Below are 20,722 nucleotides of genomic sequence, written 5' to 3'. Positions count from 1 at the left end.
CAGGAAGAGTTACTTCTCACTGTGTGAGTTTTAAATAGAAGCTGCTTAAAGCTAGCTGAGCCTGTGCAAGCCCCTGGTAAAAAGATGGTTCCAACATGCTGGATTAATACTCAATTCTTGGGGTTCACCTTGCAACAATATCAGCATAGCACATACTTATGCAGTTACATCCAGTCATGTATTCTGCTTTAAATTCAGTATTGCCACTGTTAGTAATCCTTCAGGATCTACATTCTATTTTTTCCTTAGAGACTTAACTTCCATGTGAAATCTCGATGTCTGCTTTATAAAGTTTGCTTTGAAAGCACCATTACACTGTGCTATATTTGAATGTTTATTCTTGTGGATATCCCATAATACAGACTCATCTTCAGCTCCTTCAGCCGTATCATTCAATTGCAAGGAGATGGTACTGAAACTCCAACTTCATTCCTATCGTGTCCTTTGGGTTCTCTGCAAATCATTATTTGTGCTGTTCTGCTTCTCAAACTTGCATTCCTCTGGAGAGCATCTCTTGGATCACCTCCCTGTGTATTTATGGCTGCATCCAGCCCATAAAGATACACCTTTCTGAAGACCTTTGAGGTTGTGTCCAGGTCTCTTTAAATGGGTGGGCTGTTCTGCATATCCAGGCAAATCCACAAACCATGGCATATTCTTCCATCCTTGAAGAGAACAAAAAATCTGGCCAGTGAATGTCCAGAGAAACCTGTTCTAGTGTGACCCTGAGCTGGGGGGTCAGAACAGGTGTTCTGGAGAAGTCCTTTCAAACCTCAATTACTTTGTGATTCTGTGGTTCTGTGAGCTCAGAAACAGCTGTCAGAGCCTGGTTTTGCAACATGTTGTGAAGTGGCCATACAGACTAATCAATTTTCTATCTTGTAAACATTATGTCTTTGAAAAGGCAGCTAGGTCAGATGCCATTTCAGGAATACTGCCCTTCAGTCACTCCTTGATACAGCTGAAATACTTTTTTCTTACAGGCCTGGAAGGCTACTGCTTTCTAGTCATTTCCAGTGGGGTCCACACTGATATATGCTTGAAGGAGAGAGAACAGATATTGCCCTTTTAGTAATCAGAGGGCATGGAAAAGAAGGTCCAGTCTCCCAAATCCCTCAGCAATAGTGCTTATGACCATCACTGAAATCCAAAGATGAATTTCTTCTCTGCTCCCTAATGGTTATTGATTTGTTTCAGGGCTGTGTCTCTCTGGTGAAGGAAGTTCTTATTATCTCTTTAAGTATGGGGCTGATTACTCACCTGGCAGTGAGGGAGACTCTGTAAGATGTAATCAGTATTAACTGAGCAGCTTCCTGGGGCTCGTGCTGCAGTTACAGGTCCTGAAGTTTTGGGGGAAGAAGAGGAGGCTGTGGATCACCATAATTTCATCACAGACATGGAGGTACAAATAACCTGGAACAGCCAGGCGTATGGTGGTGGTTTTAGCACCTTCATTTACTGTGCTTTTGGTGCATGAACATGGGGATTTGGGTCCTGGCTAGTGAGGAGTAACAGTTCCTTGAGGAGAGGTACTAGTACCTTTTACTCATGCAACAAGCATCTGGTGGAAATTTTCTTCAAAGTATGAGAGGAAACTGTGTTCTTTCTGTGCTTAAGACCAAGGTGAGGTATCAATTAGTGCTGGTGTTTTACAGTGTTTTGCCAGTCTTCTTGATGGGGAGGTTGTGCTTTCTCAGTCCATACAGTGTGTAGCATGTTTGTGTAGTTAGAATTACTGGGATGGTTTGCTTTCCTGGAAGTCAGAAATCAGCCAGGATATGAATGGAATTCTCCACTCATTTGCTTGTACTGAGGTCATGGAAGGGCTGCTACCTGGGAATCACTTTGAACCTTTATTGACATACAGTGGATTTGAACTAGTGGCTTGGAGGTGGAAAGCTTCATACTGCTCAGCAGTGTCTTTTGTACAACAGATAAAGAAAATGAGCATGGAAGCTGCTTATTGCACGTGTTCCTGTGTCTAGATTTAAGAAAAAGTAGAAATTTTAGAATGTTTTTTAATACCAAAAGATACAGCTCTTTTTCCTACACCTTCTCTGACTTGTTTCTGCTGTTGTGTATTATGTTAATGCATTAATCCAATGGTTTTTGGACTGTGGATAGAAAAAACCAGCCCCCAAATTCTTCTGCATGCAAGTGCTGATAATTTTAGGGGCCTGATCAATGAAGAGAGACATCTGCTGAATTCAGTGGAAGGAGGTCCTGGCCTGCCCTGTGATTATGCACTTGGGTCTGCATCTGCATGGATCCTGCTGCAGGCTGGAGGTCTACATTTAGACATTCACAGAAGAAATTTAGTGTTTTGAAAGATGCAGAATGCAGCTGTTTCCCGTCATTATGCTTCACATTTACTTAAGTCAGCAGTTACTCTTTCCCAAGCAGCGCCTTTCAACAATAAACAAGGCAAATGCTTCCAATAGAACCTCTTGATGACTTCTATTTAATTTAAATATATATACTGCAGCAGCAAATACAGCAATAACATGGAATATAAAACCCACTAACACATACTCTAAAAATGATATGTAGGTGTAGGAGGGAGAGCAAAAGGAAGATCCATTTCTTCTGATTACTCGTGCTGTATTTAGGGTGATGATTGTAAGTTGGAGGAGCATGCACTATATATTTTTATGTGTAATAAATAGACTTCTCACTTTGCAGGCACACTGGAACTCCATCCTAATTGGAATTGGAGTGAATGAATCAATAATTAGTTGATACTTACTTATACCAAACCCAGAGGCATGCTAAGCGCATTACAGATACTAAGTGAATTTCAAGATCATGGTCTTTATTTTCAAATCAGTAGGCAATTCATGGAGATGAGTGTTTAGAGCAGGAGACTCTGAGTGGTTCCTTGGCCAGAGAAACCTACTGTTGTGGCTTAGCACCTGCTGGCAACTAAGCACCACGCAACCACTTGTTCACCCCTCCCTCCTAAGGGGATGGGGAGGAGAATGGAAGGAAAGCCTGGTGGGTTGAGATGAGGACCATTTAGTAGGGTAGCAAAGGGAGTAGTAATTAATAATAAAACAACTAGTGATGTGTAAAAGCAATTGGTCACAGCATGGGGAGGAAAAAAACCCCAAGCAACCCAATGCCCAATCTGTTTCCAAGCAGCACTCTTGCTTCTCAGCTAGCTTCCCCAATTATATATGGAGTGTGATGTTATCTGGTAGGGAATATCCCTTTTGCCAGGCTGGCCCAGCTGTCCTGGCTGTGGTCTTCCAGCTTCTTGTGCACCTGTCAGGCTGTGAGGTTAAAATCTCCTTGTAGACATTTAGTGTAGACACTACAACTACCTAACAACAACAGGAAACATCAGTGTGGTAGCAGCATTATCTTCATACTAAATCCAAAACACAGCACTATATATGCTACTAGAAAGAAAACTAACTCTGGACACAGATGGAAGTACAAGTCTTAGTGGCACCAGGTGACTAACCAGCACTAGGTCAGCCTTTTCTGAAGAGTCTTTACCTTTGAGCTGTTCTGCACTGGGGAGTGGGTGAGTCAGAGAGAGAGCAGGGCATGGTGTATGGGGATTTTTTGAGAACCAAATAAAAAGGCTCAACAACCAGCAGTGTAATAAAACAGATGTTTTAATAAGATATAATAAAAAGAGTAATATAGATAGTGAGTAAATCTTGTATCACTTCAGAGGCTGGGAACCTTGTTTTCATGCAGCATCAGATGGATCTTGGATGGATTTTCCTCCTCCTCCTTGTTCTGTAGTCCCTTTTCTTTTGCATAGCAAACAGAATAATGTGTCTTCTCATGGTGGGTTGGGATGCTATTTCTGTTACAATACCTACCAGCACACAGCATGCTCCAGCAGGTTCCTATGCAGTGGCTACTCCTGCTAACGTATGGGCTTCTCAAAGTCCAAGGGAGCAGACGTGACCTGATCAAGATCACTAACTTCTTGAATATAGTGTCTTCTGCAAGACTCACAGTGCAGAACTGATTTACAAATTAGTCCAATCTCAATCCTATCATAAACCTAGATTTAATTCTGTATTAGCTATTGAGTATTGAGAGAGAAAGAAGGATTTTTTCCCCCCTCTCTCTTTTTTTCAAAAGATATGTGTAGTTTCAGGAATCTGAGGGAGGTGTGATACATTGTGTGAGTTGGTGGTGAAATACTGGTAATCCTACTTAGACCTTCCAGCAAAGATACTGAAGATATAATATCTGGGCTGTCACGTGAAGACTGCTTAGAGGTCCCTTGTAATGTGGAAAAAGCCACCTCTCAGCTTAGGACATCTGTGTGCCTTGCAGAGGGTTGCAGCACAAGGAGTGTTGGTGTATGGCACTGGTAAGTACCAGGTGTAACTGGGCAAAGGAACGTTCCATGCCCTGCAAGGCTGCACAAGTTGCTGCTGCTTCAGAGCTCAGGTGGTGGCCTCTGAGGCCAGTAGTATGGCATGTCCTCCTGTGGCCTAGCACCCAGGCCTGCTGTGAGCAGGGAAGGGCTCAGATAGCACAGAGTTCAGCCAGAGCATCTCCCTGTCTGATGTAAGATTAGGTTGGCAGCAGAAGTGGGGATGGGTTTTTTTTCCTACTTGCAGGTTTCCCCCTTGTTCTGCAGCCTCTGACACTTCCCAGAGCAGGCTGGGTAGGAGTAAGCAATGCTGACAGTGAGGGTTGGGTGTGTTTGGCGAAGGGTCCTTCTTCTCCCTCTATCCTTGCCTGATTAGGCTAGTCACAGTCTTCTGTGGCTCCAGCTCTGCTTCTTCAGATTTCTCTGAGGGGAATATTAACATCCTCTAATAACTCTGTCAGACTTATCAAGGGATTTGTTTTATTAATTCCAAGACTGGGTACAGCAAATAGATTATAGCTTGGGCCACTTCATAGGCTTAACGAGCCCTTTCTCTGCTTACTTATCACTTTTTTCCCCAAATCTCCTTGTGTTAACTCCTTTTTCTGTTCTTTGTGTTACTATTTATTGAATATCCTCAATGTGGTGTATGTCACAGGGAAGATGCCCAAAGTTCATTCCTGTCCATCATTTTTTTTGGATGATAAGAGGAATGGAGGCAGCACAATTTGCAATGGATTTGAGGGTAATAAATGCCTTTGGTAGCTGTCATGGTGATGTTCTGAGAACAGGACAAAGCTGAAAATACTTGGCATGCATGCAGGTTCTTGTTCAAGAGAAGGAGAAATACTCTTTCTGTGGCATGTGATGGGTAATGCCCTGGTTCCCAGTCTCTGCATCAGTTTTGCAGGTGATGCAGACAGAAGGGAGACACCACGGGACTGATTTCAGTCCTTTGAGCAGATAGCAGAGTGCCTACAATTAAGTTACTTTGGCTTCTTGGGTCGCATGGCTAGTTCACTGGAGTGTCAGCTACAAGCCTGCTCAAAAATAGGTTCATTTTTGTGGTGGTCAGAATGGGAAGGTCCACTGTGGTGCATCATCATCAGCAAGCTCCTTGTCATCTTTATGTCCTGATAACCTCCTAGCATTATCACCTTTGCTGGATCTGAGAGATCTAAGAAGGAGGAGCTGTGTTGGTGAATCTAGGGAAGGCCTTCTTGGCAGGGAGGTTACTTCATTTTCCATCCACTTGCCATCCCTTTGTGATGCCTAAATAAATTTGAAAAGGAAGGTGGTTAGGAGAGAAGCTGGCTCCTGTATCCCTAAGATTTGTTGTGTGACTCACCTCCAGGCTGTAAGAATATCTCTTGCTGTGGTATGATGCAGCCACTGAAGTGTCACACGATTGATTTAGTCCTTGCTAAAGTCAAGAAAAATTTAGGCTTGTGATGCAAAGCTAGTTTCAGTTGTAGTTAGAACATGAGCAAGCAACTGTCCATGGGAAGGTAACTCTCTAGCAAGTAGATTTTGAAAGGCTTTGCAAAGCACGAGGTGCTCTCACCTTGAAGGGAAATCTGAACTAGGATAGGAGTTTCCAGCCATAAATGCATGGAAACAGGTAAGGAGGTGCCTAGGTGATGTTACAGAAGTGTGAAAAATGGGCAGAAGTGTGAGGAATGTATACTTCTAGGAAGTCACAGTTGTTCCATCCACGCTGTGAGGTAAAGAGAAATCATCTTCATCTTTTTACCACTGAAAATGCAAACCCAACTTCCTATGTAACCCAGCCACTGCTCCTCATATATGAATGAGTGAGGAATAGCAGTCCCAAATATCCTAGCTAAGGGCAGGAAAGTAATTTAGTGCCCTTTTTTCTGTGAGTGGCCACTTAAGTGGAAAAAGCTTTGGCACTACTAGTATGCAACATGATGAACCATATGGCAGCTTTTGCTGTTTGCATGGAACATTGAATGATAAATTGTAGTGTTTGTGGAGGAGACTGTGCACTGGATGTGTGTAACTTGGGCACAAGCCATCATGTTTTTCTATGGCATGCTTTGTGGATCCTCTGGTGTCTACTCCTCCTTCACAGCAGCTATAGCTTGTTCTTGGCCCAAGTGTTGCAAATGGAATCTGGGGCAGATGAGCGAGTGCCCTTTAAAGGGTGCATGTGTGGTACTGCTAAGCAAAAAGAGAAGGGGGGTCTGGATCTGCACCAGATCCTGGTGAAGAACAAGTATCTCCAGGGAGGTAAAGTGCTCTTAGGCTGGTTTGATCAAACACAGGCTGTATTTCTTATTCATTAACTTAACAGCCCATGTTTCTGACAAGAATTAGAGCTTTGTTCTCACTGGATGTTTGGCCTTGTGATGTAGCACTGTATGCCTCTAGGGAAGGGGCAGTCTTCCAATGGGTTTACACCTGTGCTAGAATATGCTAGTTAAATAAATGGCCTGGTACAACTAACACAAGGATAAAATTCCAAACTGGTCCTGCTGGAGCTGTCTTTGGTGTCTTTTCACTGTAGGCACAGAATGGCTGCCATGTGCAGAAGGCCTTGATGGACCAGCACTTTGCAGTTTAGAAAGGAAGTGACTGAAGCAGGAGGTAAGGTAGATAGTTATAACCAAGTGTTGTAGTGATGCTGAACAGAGGATTTTTATTCATAATATTTTACAAAGCAACAGGTGGGGGATGCCCAAAGCAATATACCAGCTGCAGGTTTTAAATGAACAAACAAAAATACTATTCCACACCACATCAATTCTAGTTCCAAATACAAAGAGAGAAAAGTCCATCAAGGACTGTTAGACATCTTGATCGTAATGCCATCTCCACCGGTGTGGCATTGCTGGAAGCTGTTAATAAGGGTGCTGGGAATTATCTCCGTTCCTTTGACTCTTCTCTGAGTACCTGTGCTTTGGCTGCTGCCTGAGGCTTGGCCTTGGTGTCTGCTCTGCTCCATTACTGAAGCTCTTAGCTGGTGCTGCTGCCTGGCAGCTGGAACTGACAGGGTTGTCTGCAGAGAATGCATTTTGAATTAGAACAATAAAATCATAGAAAATGGAATTGGAAAAGGTCTTGAGGGCCAACTAGTCTTTCCAAGACAAGATCAGGTGTATCTGAAGAATTAATGAGAAATACTTGTCTAATCTTTTCCTAATAGTCTCCAATGCTGGTAGCCAAGCTATTCCAGAGCCTCACTGCCCTATTGCTACCAAATTTTTCTAATGCTAAACCAAAACTTCCCATTCTACATCATAAGTTCCTTCTCATTCTGTCTGTGGTGAATGCAGAGGACACTTTGTTGTTTTCTGCTTGCACCTTCCCTACAGAGAACTTACATATCTCTCTGTCCTCCACAAGCCTGTGAACACAACTGTCTGAATGGAGACAGACAGGTGTGCTGTGTGGAATGGCAGGGAGTAAATCCTCTGTTTCCTCCAGTGCCCAGGCACCTAGGATGAAAAGGAAAGAGGCTTCAACCTGGAGTGCTTAGATAATGTAACTAGGCAGTTTAAGTGAAGATCAGCAGATTATTTGGAGGGCACTGAGTAATTAAATTCCAGATGGATTTTTGCTAGTAGCAGGCTAGGACTTTCACCCTAGCAATGTAGCCAGCACCCTGAGGAATGTACATGAGCACAGCTTTTGGGGTGTTTGGGGGAGGATGGTACTTTCACTGAAAGCCATGAAATCAGAAAGCAGCTTTATTTAGTAATGATAAAGAGTTAATTAGAGGGATTATTATGCATTCATTTAACAAAGATTTTGTTGTTGTTGTTGTTGTTATTTTAACTCTTGCTGGAGCTAAGTAACTCTGTGCATTGGCTTCTGAAAGCAGCAGGCATGCTTAATCCATCCATACCATGTTGATATGAAAGTGCTTCTCTAAATGGCTTGGCAACTGTAGTGAAACTATACTGGCTTGCAGATGTCTCCCCAGCCAGCTATAGCATACACTCTGCCTGAGTATCTTGGTTGCCTGAGAGGAGAATGCTTGGCCCCTTGAAGTAAAGGGTCTGTTTTCTTTAGTAGCTATAGGATCCACTCAGGCTTCGTTGGCTTTAGAGGGTGACATACTCAGGCATGTGTCAGTCAATGTCACATTTGACCCTGTGGAGAGGGCAGGCTGTCCTCAACATTAATACACATGGCATGGAGAAACTCATTGAAGGCATCAAATCACTGCTAATCATTCAGATAAGATTTGAAATCAAATCCCTTCACCTCATTTAAATCAGGAGGGCTTTAAAATCACATGGCACTTTTAGTAAAAGGAGCCAAGTTTCATTGTGCTTCTTTAAGTAGTCCTTGTTCTAACTCTGACATGCTAAACTGCTGTATGGTGTTCCTATGAGCTGTTAAGCATCTGTCTCTTTCACTTGAGAGCTGGCTTGTTTCAGTGCTGGATGAATGATTCCTATATTCACAGCTAATAAGTGCTTTGAGATCCCAAGTATTAGCTGTGCAAAGGCACAGTGCCACAAATGTCTGCAGAGCTGTGCAACGTACCAAGTGAGTGCTATTCCCAAGAGCCTGAAGCCTTAAGAGATCCCGTAGGACAAAGGACGCAGAGAAATGTAATTGATTGTAATGAACTTGTTTGTGTATGTGTCACCACTTGTCTCTCCTGAATAAAATCAGAAGTGTTCAACACTCCATTAACACAAATTACAGGTTCCTACTCTTCTGGGGTGAGACAATAAGGCCTACACCTGCGAGGACCATGAAGTTCCTCACGATCCCAGTGTGCAGCTCAGTGACAGAGATTGTAGGCTGGAGCGGTCTTGGATTTGGTTCAGTACCCTAAACGTTTAGCAAATTAAATAGAATTGGTCAGATTGGCTTCTGTGGCAATTCCATTGTAGTCAGTGGAAGGATACCAGGGATGGAGCCTGCTTGCCAGAGTAAGGCGAAAAATGTTAAGTAAATAGGAAGAATAAAATCATGACACTCTCACAGTAACTGTCAAATCTTTCATGAATTTAACAGAACCAAGATTTAAACCTATTTAACCATAAATAGAATAATCTTCAGGATGCCTATCTCCTGTGTGAGGGTGGGCACTACAGGGATGTTGTGCTAATGCTTGTAATTGATCTCATTACAGAGCCCGTCTTTACCCAAGTAAATTACTGTTGGAATTGTTTATACATTGTAAATGCTATTTCCTTTTACATCACTGTAATCCTTCCAGGTAGCTTTGAACCACTGTGTCCTGAAGAGAAAGACGAGGAGCCTGTTCGGTTCTGCACCACCAACACTAGTCCCAAGCAGCAGCTTGCTGCAGGAGGCAGAGTAGGACCATATGTTTACCTTTACCTTAACAGACCAGATTAGGTTAGGATAGGATGAAACCACCTCCCAAATCAGCATCTGGAATGAACACTTTGATGAATGGGTACTTTGCTCCATCATCAAAGCTGGGGACAAGTTTGAGTGGACCGTGGAGATGGTAATGAAAGCAAGTCTTTTCAGGTCAAGGTGATGTGCACTGATAGGGCTGGTGTGCATAGAAAGTCTGTGCTGTTGGGTCTTCCAGCTGGAGAGAGAAGCCCACTCTCATGACACCTTCCCTTACTGCTAAACTTCTTGTTAACAATACTAGCATTACAAATAGATATTTCCTCTACAGGCATAGGAATGTTCTGAGCTATAATAATGTTTGCCTTGATCCTCCTGCTCCCCTTCATCCTCCTCCTTTCCTTTCCACCCCACCCAGATGGCTGGGGCTGCACCAGACAAAGACAGCAGCTCTGCTGATCCCTCATCTAACCCGGCTATTAGTAACAAAGACCAAAAGCAAACAGCACCAGCCTGTGGCTCAGCCCTTTAGAAAGGAGCAATAAATGGACTCTTGTGTATAGGATAAAGCAAACTCAGCCATGTCTTTTGTTAAGAGGCAGACCTTTCTGTGGTTGAAGTGCTCTGAGCTGGAGGAAGTGGAGAAACCTCTGTCTGCACAACAGTAAGTCCCATGGTCACTGGGTTAACCATGGATACTTCATGTTCCCTGTTTAATCAGGGAATGCAGCATCTTGTCAGTCTCTGTGTAGCAGGTAGGAGGTCCCTGTGGGGGGAGGAAGGCAGTGCTGATGAAAGCAGAAGCAAGTGAGGAGATATTTTACAGTCCTTTTGAAAACAAACCAGGAAAACACGAAGAGAATTTGAGAGATTGTCTCAGGTGCCAGGGTCTGAAGAAGAGTCAACTCAGCTCCTCAAATCTGGCCACAGAATCATAGAATTGTTTAGGTTGGAAAAGATCTGTAAGGTGGTCAAGTCACACCATTAACCTAGTGTTGCCAAGTCCACTACTAAACCATGTCCCTAAGCACCATATCCACCTGGTTTTTAAATACTTCCAGAGATGGCGACTCAACCACTTCCCTGGACAGCCCATTCCAATGAATGACAACCCTTTAAGTGAATAATTTTTTCCTGTCATCTAAACCTGCCCTGATGCAACTTGAGGCCAATTCTTCTTCTCCTGTCACTTCTTTCCTGGGAGAAGAGACCAATGTCCACGTGGCTACAACCTCCTTTCAGGCAGTTGTAGAGAGCAATAAGGTCTCCTCTCAGCCTTCTTTTCTCCAGGCTAAACCATCCCAGCTCCCTCTGCTGCTCCTTCTAAATCTTGTGCTCTAGACCTTTCACCAGCTTTGTTGCTCTTCTTTGGACACACTCTATCTCCTCAATGTCTTTCTTGTAGTGAAAGGCCTCAAACTGAACACAGTATTCATGGTGCTGATTACAGGGGGTCAATCACTCCCCTAGTCCTGCTGACCTAGATACAAGCCAGGATGCTGTTGGCCTTCTTGGCCATCTGGGCACACTACCAGCTTGTATTCAGCTGGCTGTCAACCAATACCCCCAGGTCCTTTCCTACCAGGCAGCTTTCCAGCCGCTCTTCCCCAAGCCTGCAGTGTTTCAGAGGGTTGTTGTGACCCAAGTGCAGGACCTGTCTCTTAGCCAGTCACTCTGCCTGTTTGCTATCTCTATCTTCTACTTTCTTGAGGCATTAGATTTCTCCTAACTATGGAGTCACCAGCCACAAGGTACCACCTCAGACATCTCTTATTAAGGGTCCCTTTTGCCTCTATATGCAACAACAGTTTGAATTGTGCAGCACAGTGCAGTGGCTCACCTCACCTCAGAGGTGTTCTGGGGTTTCCCCATGAGGGCTTGCATAGCCATTTCAGTTGTATGCCACTGTTTATTGTAGGGTCTGTTGTGAAGACTGGCTGGCTTACATGCCATTTCTGTCCTTGCAAAAGGAAGAGGTGCTTCCTCACGTGTGTCTTCAAATAAAATCCAAATACTTTCACCATCTGAAAAATCAGCATTTGCCAGCAGATACCACATGGGGGGGTGTCTGCAATACAAGAAACTCCCTTTGTGTTTAGTATGGGAAGTAACACTAGTGACCTGGGTTGCCACGTAGGGAACTGCTGCAAAAGTGTCACGTAGGTCCACTGACTTTTCTGATGCAACTAGTGTGTATAGAAATTGTGTTGGGTTGAGACTTTCAAAGAAAGAGAGAGGAAAAAGAAAGCTAAGAGTAAAACCAGTCAGGCTGGGGAATGCCTGCTCTTAGGGACCTCAGAACAAAAATTGTGGGTAAAAGGAAATAATCTCCTTGCTGTCTGGCTGTCTTGCTTGCCACTGAGAGACTACCTTTTAGAGATGCTTGTGCAGCTCTTAGCACTTCATTGTTCCCCTTTTTAACAGCTTCATGACCTGTTTAATTCACGCACAGTTAAAGAAGTATTATTTCAAGCAAGTGTATCAGTTACAGCTCACTACCTCTTCTCTTATTTGCTTAATGTGTTTATCCCTTGCTCATCCTTGGTCAGTTTTTTCCATGTCCCTTTCTATCTGCTGATCCTTTTTATTCCCTAAGCATCCCACAGATTTCCTCCTGGAGCCTGGACACCCTGGTGAGGCTGCCTTCTGTTCCTGGGCCCCAGAGGCAGCTTGGGCTGCAGCTGTGCCCACGTTTTTGTCAGGGATACAGGGAGGCTGAGAAGACAATGTGGGTCTAGAGCTTTGTACCTGCTTAGAACAGGGAAGCTGCTGGATTATCAGAAACATTTGCAGTACTTTGTGGTGCTCCCTTCTTCCTCTTGTGAAATGTGTGATCTTCCCTAACTGCAACTGATTTTCCCAAGCAACACCTCAGGTCCTAGCTGTGGCCTTGGAAATTCTCTGGCATCACGTTCACATTCTGCTGTGGTGTTTAAAAGTCTGCTCCTTCCTTCTGCCTCTGCTCTCACCTCCTTCCATCCTTGGTGCACACATTGCTGCCTGACACTTGTTTTCTTTTCCTGCCTAAAAGTAATTCCTTACAGGCAAACTTTCACTGCTGAGTGTCCTTCCAGACTTGCATGCCAAGACACCAGCTCTTAGAATTATAGAATCATAGACTGGCATGGGTTGGAAGGGACCCCAAGGATCATAGAGCTCCAATCCCCCTGCCACAGGCAGGGGCACCAACCTCAGGCCTGGAGCTACACAAGGCTGCCCAGGGCCCCTTAGATACAATTGTGTTAAAAAAGGAAAGGCAACATCAGAGCTGGTGTGTGTGTTTAGTGGAAGCTACAGAAATTAAAGAAGTTGATACTACAGACTCTTCTGTCTGTGCATTGTTTTATTTGGGTTATTACATGCTTAGGGAAGGATGGCTTGATACATGTGTGATGTGCCACAGGGACTTTCCCTCAAATGATCCTGGAGCCATTACAAAGTGGCAAACAAAGCAACATGCACAGGAGTCACTCACCACTGAAATACAAGTGTCTTGGGAAGACAAGTGGCACCAGTTTCATAACTGGTTTGCACAAGAAGGGGCAACACTGATAGGAATTGATGGGGCTATTTGGGGAAGGACAATATATCCTTAGATCTTGGTGTGGAGCCAAAGCACCCAGCATGACATGCTCCTAGACTTGTGGCAGAAGTGGTCTGGGATCTGTAGTAGTCCAAATTGTTCATGTCTTGCTTTGAAGTCTTACTGGAAATGTGATGCCTGCAGCAGCACAACGTGCTAGGGAAGTTACCAGCTTCCAGGGAAGAATGCTACCTATGGACCTGGCCCCTCTGTTTCCCCAAGCAAGTTCACATTTTTATTTGGAGTGAAAGGAAGGAAAATACTGATCTAGCTTAATGCCATGAGATCTCAGGAGTTCTTCCCTCCTGGTGTTAAGGTAAATGTAGCAATTCAGAGCAAGACTACACTTGGGATGCTACAGACATTATGAGGAGCATTTTTTAAAGTACATTCTCTAGGATTGGTGGGCTCTGTCCAAAACAGACACTACATTCAAGTATATAATAGATGCTTTTTCTGTGATTGATGCTATCACTTATATAGTCTTGCTCTTCTCTTTTTTTTGAAGGACTAATTTATTCTGGGATTTATGTGATTGGTTCTGAAAAACAGTCTTATGTCACAAAGAGAGAAAAATACTGAATGGCATTTGGTCTGAATTCAGCATCTTGTGAAAAGACACGTGGGATGTGCAAGCCTCTGGCACTCCTTCTCCCCCACCCCTGCTGCTGTCTGCAATGAAGGATGTTGTTTTGGGAATGATGGTCAGGAGGAATGAAAAGGAATGGTCTCTCTTCTAGATTTGGGACTGTGTTGAGTGTCTTTCAGGTCATAAATTCACGTGGCCCCTCGTAAAAGGGGAGCAGGTTCTTTTCTTTTCTCTGAAAACTTGCTTGAATTTATGTGCAATAAAACTCTACTGCAGACAGGTTGTTCCTTGTCTTTCTTTTGCATTTGTGTGTGAAAAACAGTAGAATATTTTAAACAATATTCTTACAGGAACTGACGTGGTTTGATTCTATCTGATTCCAGGAACTCTCTCTCCGGACAGATATGATGGTGGATTCACTTTTACATGCACAGAGGAGAGGGAGCCAGTGCCTCCTCCCTTGCATGGCTGGGTGCTTGGCTGCAGATGGGTGGCCTTCAAACAGACCTAATTACTTCTGGTTCTGCATGAAATTGATTTCCATGCAAGGATGCCGAGTTGCTGTGTGCATCTCTAATGACTTTTCTCTCTTCTCTCTCTTTCTTTTCCTTTTCTCCCCTCTGCTTGCCATGAAAACACCTCGACAGATGTCAATCATATTCCAGGTAAGTGTTCCTTTTGCTGAGCTGAAAGGCTGCTCTGTAAGGAGTGGTGGTGGGCTGTTACCAGGGGCAATACAGAACGAATCTTCATACTGGCATCACAGGGTCTGGACTGCCAAGTCTTTGCTAAAAGGAGAGCTTCATAGTAGCACAGGTCACAAACTTCCCTCTCCAAAGAGTATGTTGTGCTGGTCAGTTAAAGGGATGTTTTCTGAATGACAAGTACATTAAAAGTTTTGCTAATTACCTGGCCCTGAACACTGCATTATACATAGTTTATTTCTGTGTGTAGGCTGATATACAAATCTAGTTCCATCATTTTCCATCTCCTTTTGCAGTCTACTCCATTTGCTAGTCCCACTGATGACCTGTTGAGTTTCATTTCCACTAACAAGGGTTTATTTTTGTTGTTTTATCTTAGGCTTTAAAACCCAGTGAGTATCTTTCTGGCAGAATGTGAATTTGTGATCTTACTTAGGTATTAAAACATTAATTCCCAACAGGACATAAATGATTCATTTAAAAGGAGAAAAGAATGTGTGTTTTGTGTGCTTGTTTATTTGAGGAGTTATTTTACCACAGAGAACTCCAAACCTCCCTCTTCAGATTGCTCTCTCATTGCTGAAAGGACTGGAGTCCCACAACTTCAGCCACGAGGGTTAATCAATCTGGACCACCTTATGCAGTAGTCTACATACATACACCCTGTTGCCACTAAAGCTTAAGAAACTGATTTTTCCCTCAGGCTTAGGCACCTCCACCTGGTTTATCATTATGTGAAATTGAAATGAGAGCCCAGGGAAGCAGCTGGCATTGCCCTGGCTGGAGTGAGATGATGGGAAAGTTGATGCTTTTTTTCCTTCTCAGCTTTCTGTGTAACTTTTGCTAAATCCAACCTGGACCTGGAATGAGTTCTCCATTCGATTTGTTTCTTTTCTACACTTGGATAATCAGATTTTGTGGCACACTTCAGAGAGACATAGTGAGGGCCAGCCACTTGGGTAATTTCTCTGCATATTCAACCTTCTGGCTTTCACCAGCCCCCTTTTTGTTCTGCTGAAGTCCTCTGCATTCTGTGTACACCTCTGCTGGCAACAGAGTAGATGCAAGTGGCCAAATGGCAAATGCTGCCTCGCATGCGTTGGAAAGAAAGGCTCTGTCAGTAGTAGCAGTAGCATTGAATCTTTTCAATGACCCACAGGCCTGAACATGTACCTTCTCTGCCCCAGTCTCAGGTATCCAGGAGCTCCTGTCTCCTCTCATATTGGCAGGATCTGACAGGACGTGCACCAAGTCCAGTCGGACTCATGATACCATGCCACAAACAAGAGTTGCCTCAAACAGGGGATGACAGCATTACTAGTAGGGGCCCAGGCAGAGGTGGCACAATGAGAACAGGACCATACTGCTGTTACTGTGGGCACCCTGGAGCAGTCCACTCGCCTGCTCTCTGAATGGGCTCTTCTGCCCCACTGCCCTCTTCTTCTCATCATTTATATGCTTGGATGTGCATTTTTTTCTCCTCATCCCTCATACAGACGTGTTGTTCTCAGGACTGCTGTGCACTTTCTCACGTGGATTCCTAGTCACACCTGAAGGCTTTTTTCCATGTGCTGTTGCACTCATCTGTATGTTGTCAGTCTGACAGTTACCCACACCTCATTATTGGGCTGGGTAACTGTTTACTCCTAGGCAGACTAATCCTTCTGCCCTGCTCCCCCTGGGGAGGACACTGGTGTTGCTGTGTGACTGGGCAGCGCTGTGGACCATCAGGAGGGTTTCGCTGTGCGCTTCCCTCTGCCTGGCTGTGTGGAAGTTTTCTTCCTATTTGGTATTCCAGCTCTCTGTATTGTGAGGATAGAACCCTGGCCCCCCATCAAGATGGTTACTTTAATTATCCACTGTTTGCAAGACAAATTAGGGATTGTAGGAGCTAGTGGTAACAACCCACAGGCAGCAGAAGGGTGATAAAGAGCCGATGGATTAACTGAGTATTGTTGAATAGAGGGGTTAGAAATAATTCCCCAGTAAGAGAAGGTAGCTGTGAGTTGGCTGGGGTTTGCAGTGGTGGGGATCACAGGGTTCTGCTGGGTGTAGCTCCTGCAAGGTGTGAAGAAGTTGGTCCTGTTCACAGGAAACAGCAGTGTGTTCTACAAGCCTTGCCTGGCTGTGAGGTCTCTGCTTGTGAAGAAGGGGTACTCCAGCAACGGGGGTTGGCGTGCTATACATCTTTCAGGAGCCAACTGAAGATCCCATCTGGCTTATTTCACAAATGAAAGGAGTTTGTCAGATGTTAGCCCAGCTGTCCTGCAAATGTTATGTTCCTGGTCACAAAATAACACCACCACATTGTAAGCAGCAAAGTATTAAGAGCAGGACCCTGGAGTTGGGACTGTTGCTGTCTGTACTCAGCTCGGTCATTGACTTGCAGTGTTGTGTAGAGGAGAAGTAACTTGTTTCACCATTTCAGTTTTCCATTTGGGTTATAGTTTCAGACTCACTTCACCTTCACAACATGCTTAGAAATTTCAGGCTAAAAATTATGGCAGTTTAAAGCCTTGTTACAGAGGCTTAGTTTTTGGGGGTTTTGTTGGAAGAATATATTCAGGAGAAAGAACTAAATATGAGTCCTTTGTATTATGGTGATTGGTGCTGATACCTAGGGGCTGTTGAGGTTTAAACAGCACTTTTCCTATACATGCTATGCTTATCCTCTTAGTGGGAGAGATCTTTAGATGTTCTTTGGGAGGAGGCTAAGAGATGCAAGTTCTAGGTGTGAAAATATGTAAATTGTGTTTGAGCCCATCTCAAGTTTCCTATTTGCAGAAGGCACTAGCTCAGAGTAAGTATCCACCATTCTGCACTTTCCTTAGTCCACTTATTTTTTAACTCCACAGTATCCTGTGATGACAATAATAATTCAAATGTGGAAAGTACTTTCTTTCACTTGTTTTTACACCTGTTACTTGAGAATTTCATTCAGTGACTCCTACTCCTTGTGTTCTAACAGGGAAAAAAAATCCCTGCTTTTATTATTTGGGAATTTACCTCTATCATATGTATTGTCAGAGATGTCTTTATCAAGCTGAAGGATTATCTTCCATCCCTAACAGATCTTCCTTTCCCAACTTGTGCACCTACTTGATCAGGTGCTCTGATTTGCAGTGATAGACATCTTGTTATGGGTCAGCCATAAAATGCATTCACTCAGATCCTCTTGCCTGCACATGTTCTCTTGTGCATGTGGCCATCTTCTCCAGCACTTGGATGTTGATTTTCATGCTTTCAAACTCTACCATGTTTGTAGCCCTCCCCACACGAATACTTCTAGGAATATGCCACATGCAGGGTCAGAATACTGTTTCTGCTGTGGGGAGAAGGAGACAGCATGGTTTTATCACTATTTCTATCCCTATACGTTGGGGTAAATGACTTTTCTCTTGGCTTCTACCTCATACTCTTCTTCCTTTGATCACCCTATCTCACTGCCCCTGATAATGACAAAACCTGTCCTGGAATTACATAGCAGAGGAAGCAAAGGGGATGGAAAAGAGGAGTTAGCACAGCTGTTGTGTGTAATTGGATTGGAAGTGGGCCTCAGGCTACAATAACAGAACTGCACTCCCGACTGGCCTCACTGCTGGGGCCTGCGAGGAGCCCTTGGCTGTTGGGCATGTCATAGTTGAATCAAACAAAACTGACTGCTCCCCAGCCTGTGCTACTGCTTTGCCCAGTTAGAAAAAAACAGACATTGTGTATGCCAGCAGCCAGGGAATCAGGTCATCCTCTTGGCAAAACTGACCTATCTAGCAGGTAAAAGGTCTGAACTAGATCTCAGAAGAATTTTTTCCTCCTCATCCATTCTTCACATCTCTGAAGACAAAGGTTTGGCTTCTTGCTCTGAGTCCCGTCCTTTGGTCCTGCTGGAATGGACTACGTGAATGACAAGGGACTTGTTAGCTCTCCCCAGAAGAGGAAACTGCTGATGGAGCTGGACTAAAAGTGTCAGAGGAGGAAAAAAAAAATGCATTTCTTAAAAAATAACTGGTTTTAGGAAGTTAGGAAAGGGGGTATAAACAACAGGCTCCATCACTCATCAGAGTGTTCTTCTCTGTAATAGATGTCACTTTATTTTTGGAAGAATCTCTAGTTTGCATGATTTCTGTCTTCAGCTCTGCCATAAAGGATTTGCATGTATATCCTAGACCAGAGGGCATGATGCCCTGCTGCAGACATACACTGCAGCTGGCCCTGTTATTATCTGAATAGGTCATGGAGCATGATACCCAGGAAAGGATTCTCTGTGGGCAGGCCTGCCCCTGGGGAGAGCTGGGCTGCGGCTGCTGCCTGGCAGTCTCCCTTCCCATTCATTAAGAGCTTTTGGGCTAATCATCTGGCAGCATCATTAAAAAGGCAATACTGAGGCTGCCTGCCTTACCAGAGCAATTCAGCAGTGCATTGCACACCCACGCACACGTGCACACCCCCGGAGCACGGGCCCACTAACACAGGACAGGCTATAATTAACTAGATGAAGGAGTCCATCTTCCTTTGTTGCTACAATCAGCTGTCACTCTCAGCTGTGTTTTGTGCTCTCCCCACTTTCTTAGGTTTTGTGGCTTTATTTTTACATTTGAAGTGCTAAGTACCCATGTGTGCTGCTGGTGGCGGGAGGGGGCGGGGAATGGGGACAATGTTCAAACTGTCTCCAAGGTTTAATTTCCTCCTCCACCCTGAAAATTGCCCCTAGTAAATCCTTAAAGATGAGAACTGCCATTTAACCACCTTGCTCTTTCATGTCATTATACTCTGAAGCTACTTAAAAAATTCCCTTCTGGCTTCAGAAGAATCCAGTGTTGGCCCTTAATATTTTGTGGTATTACAGCCACTTCATTTTACTACTTTGATATAGAAAGCAGATAGATCACAATTTAAAAAAAATGAAAAAAAAAAGTAATTCTTTGAAATGTTACTTTGAGATCAAGGGAGATTAATATTAACCTTTAAGAAAATATTACTGATTTCATAGTAGGTTAAAGAAATACCAGAAAATCTCCTGGACCTAAGTAGGAAGAGTCAATTGTAGCAGGCATAAATCATGGCCAGAGTGGAGTTTATATGTCTGCCTGCCCTCAGTGATGGACGTGTTTTAATAACGAACCAGTGTTCTGAAGCAGCAGGCCACTTTCTCTTCACATTACTGCTGAAAGTTGGAAGAAACTGGGGCTCCAGAGAGACCAAGCAAAGGCTTGTCATTGTCTAAGAAACCTGTTGAGAGCCGCCTTCTGAAGCCATGCAGTTGTCCTTGCTGTCACTCATGCCTGATGTTCAGAAATAGCAAGTCACCATGTTCCTGACTTTGACATCGGATTTCTTTGCTGGCATATAAGCTATTTATTTTGGGTTTTTTCCTAAACCTTTTCAAGAGCACATGCTAACCACCTTTTTTGTTGGGCAGCAGTTGTGCCCAACCAATAGATTATTGATGAGATTGGTTTAGAAAAAGCACACAATGCCTTGACCACTGTGACTCTGTCAACATTTTCCTAGTTCTATGCTGCCTGGGCTTGCAAACCTTACACTTTAATCAGGGTTTCTTTTTGGACAAATCCAAAATTAGAAGGGAATCGTATTTCACCTGGATTTAGGTGGGAAACTCAGATTTTCTTACAGGATTCTTCTGGAATGTGGTGGCTGTTTGTGCATATAATGGTTTTACGTGTGAATAACGTGCTTTGGGGCCTGATGAGTTCATTTAGCATCCTGAGCCTGCTGAAAGCTTTTCTGGCCTCTCTGGTTTATGTCTAAATAGCAGAGTGATAGGTCTTCCCTCTTTTCTGGCAAAATCTGGTCTAGTATGCAGGTCTGAACAATTCTCACACCTCTTGCATGTATTTGTTGGGTGCCTTATTAGCTTACTGTAACCCAGTAGCAAGTGCTACCCCATGGCACCTTGAGATGACTTTGACTTTCGTGATTTGAAAATTGTTTTAGTGTCTTGTCATATCTTGAAACTGATGTAAAGGTGAGACAATGATGTCAGTTCACATTTTCTGTGTTGATTTTACTGTGACTAATTTGGGGCCTTTGTTACACATGCTGCAAATGTCACAGATTTTAGATCTCAATAGTTGAAGGTTTTGGTTGTTAATGACATTTTGTTGGAGATAAATACACTCATTTTCACTCCTACTTTAAATTGGAAGGGAGGAAAATTTTCAGATGAGAAAAGC

At 43.7% G+C, this 20,722-nt stretch overlaps 1 protein-coding gene across 1 annotated transcript in view; it reads left to right on the top strand.

The window, feature by feature from the left end:
• NRXN3 (neurexin 3) overlaps positions 1 to 20,722 on the top strand; it is a gene marked incomplete at its 5' end in the record, with an annotated part of 932,122 nt that overhangs the window by 20,915 nt on the left and 890,485 nt on the right. Inside the window, one exon of the mRNA XM_084263764.1 lies at positions 14,475 to 14,492. Within this exon, the coding sequence (XP_084119890.1) occupies positions 14,475 to 14,492 (18 nt within the window). The remainder of the gene's footprint in view (positions 1 to 14,474; positions 14,493 to 20,722) is intronic.

The sequence above is a fragment of the Gallinula chloropus genome (genome assembly GCF_964237585.1).
Source record: "Gallinula chloropus genome assembly, chromosome: 4".
Taxonomy (NCBI): Eukaryota; Metazoa; Chordata; class Aves; order Gruiformes; family Rallidae; genus Gallinula; species Gallinula chloropus.
This window is presented reverse-complemented; position numbering and strand designations above follow the sequence as displayed.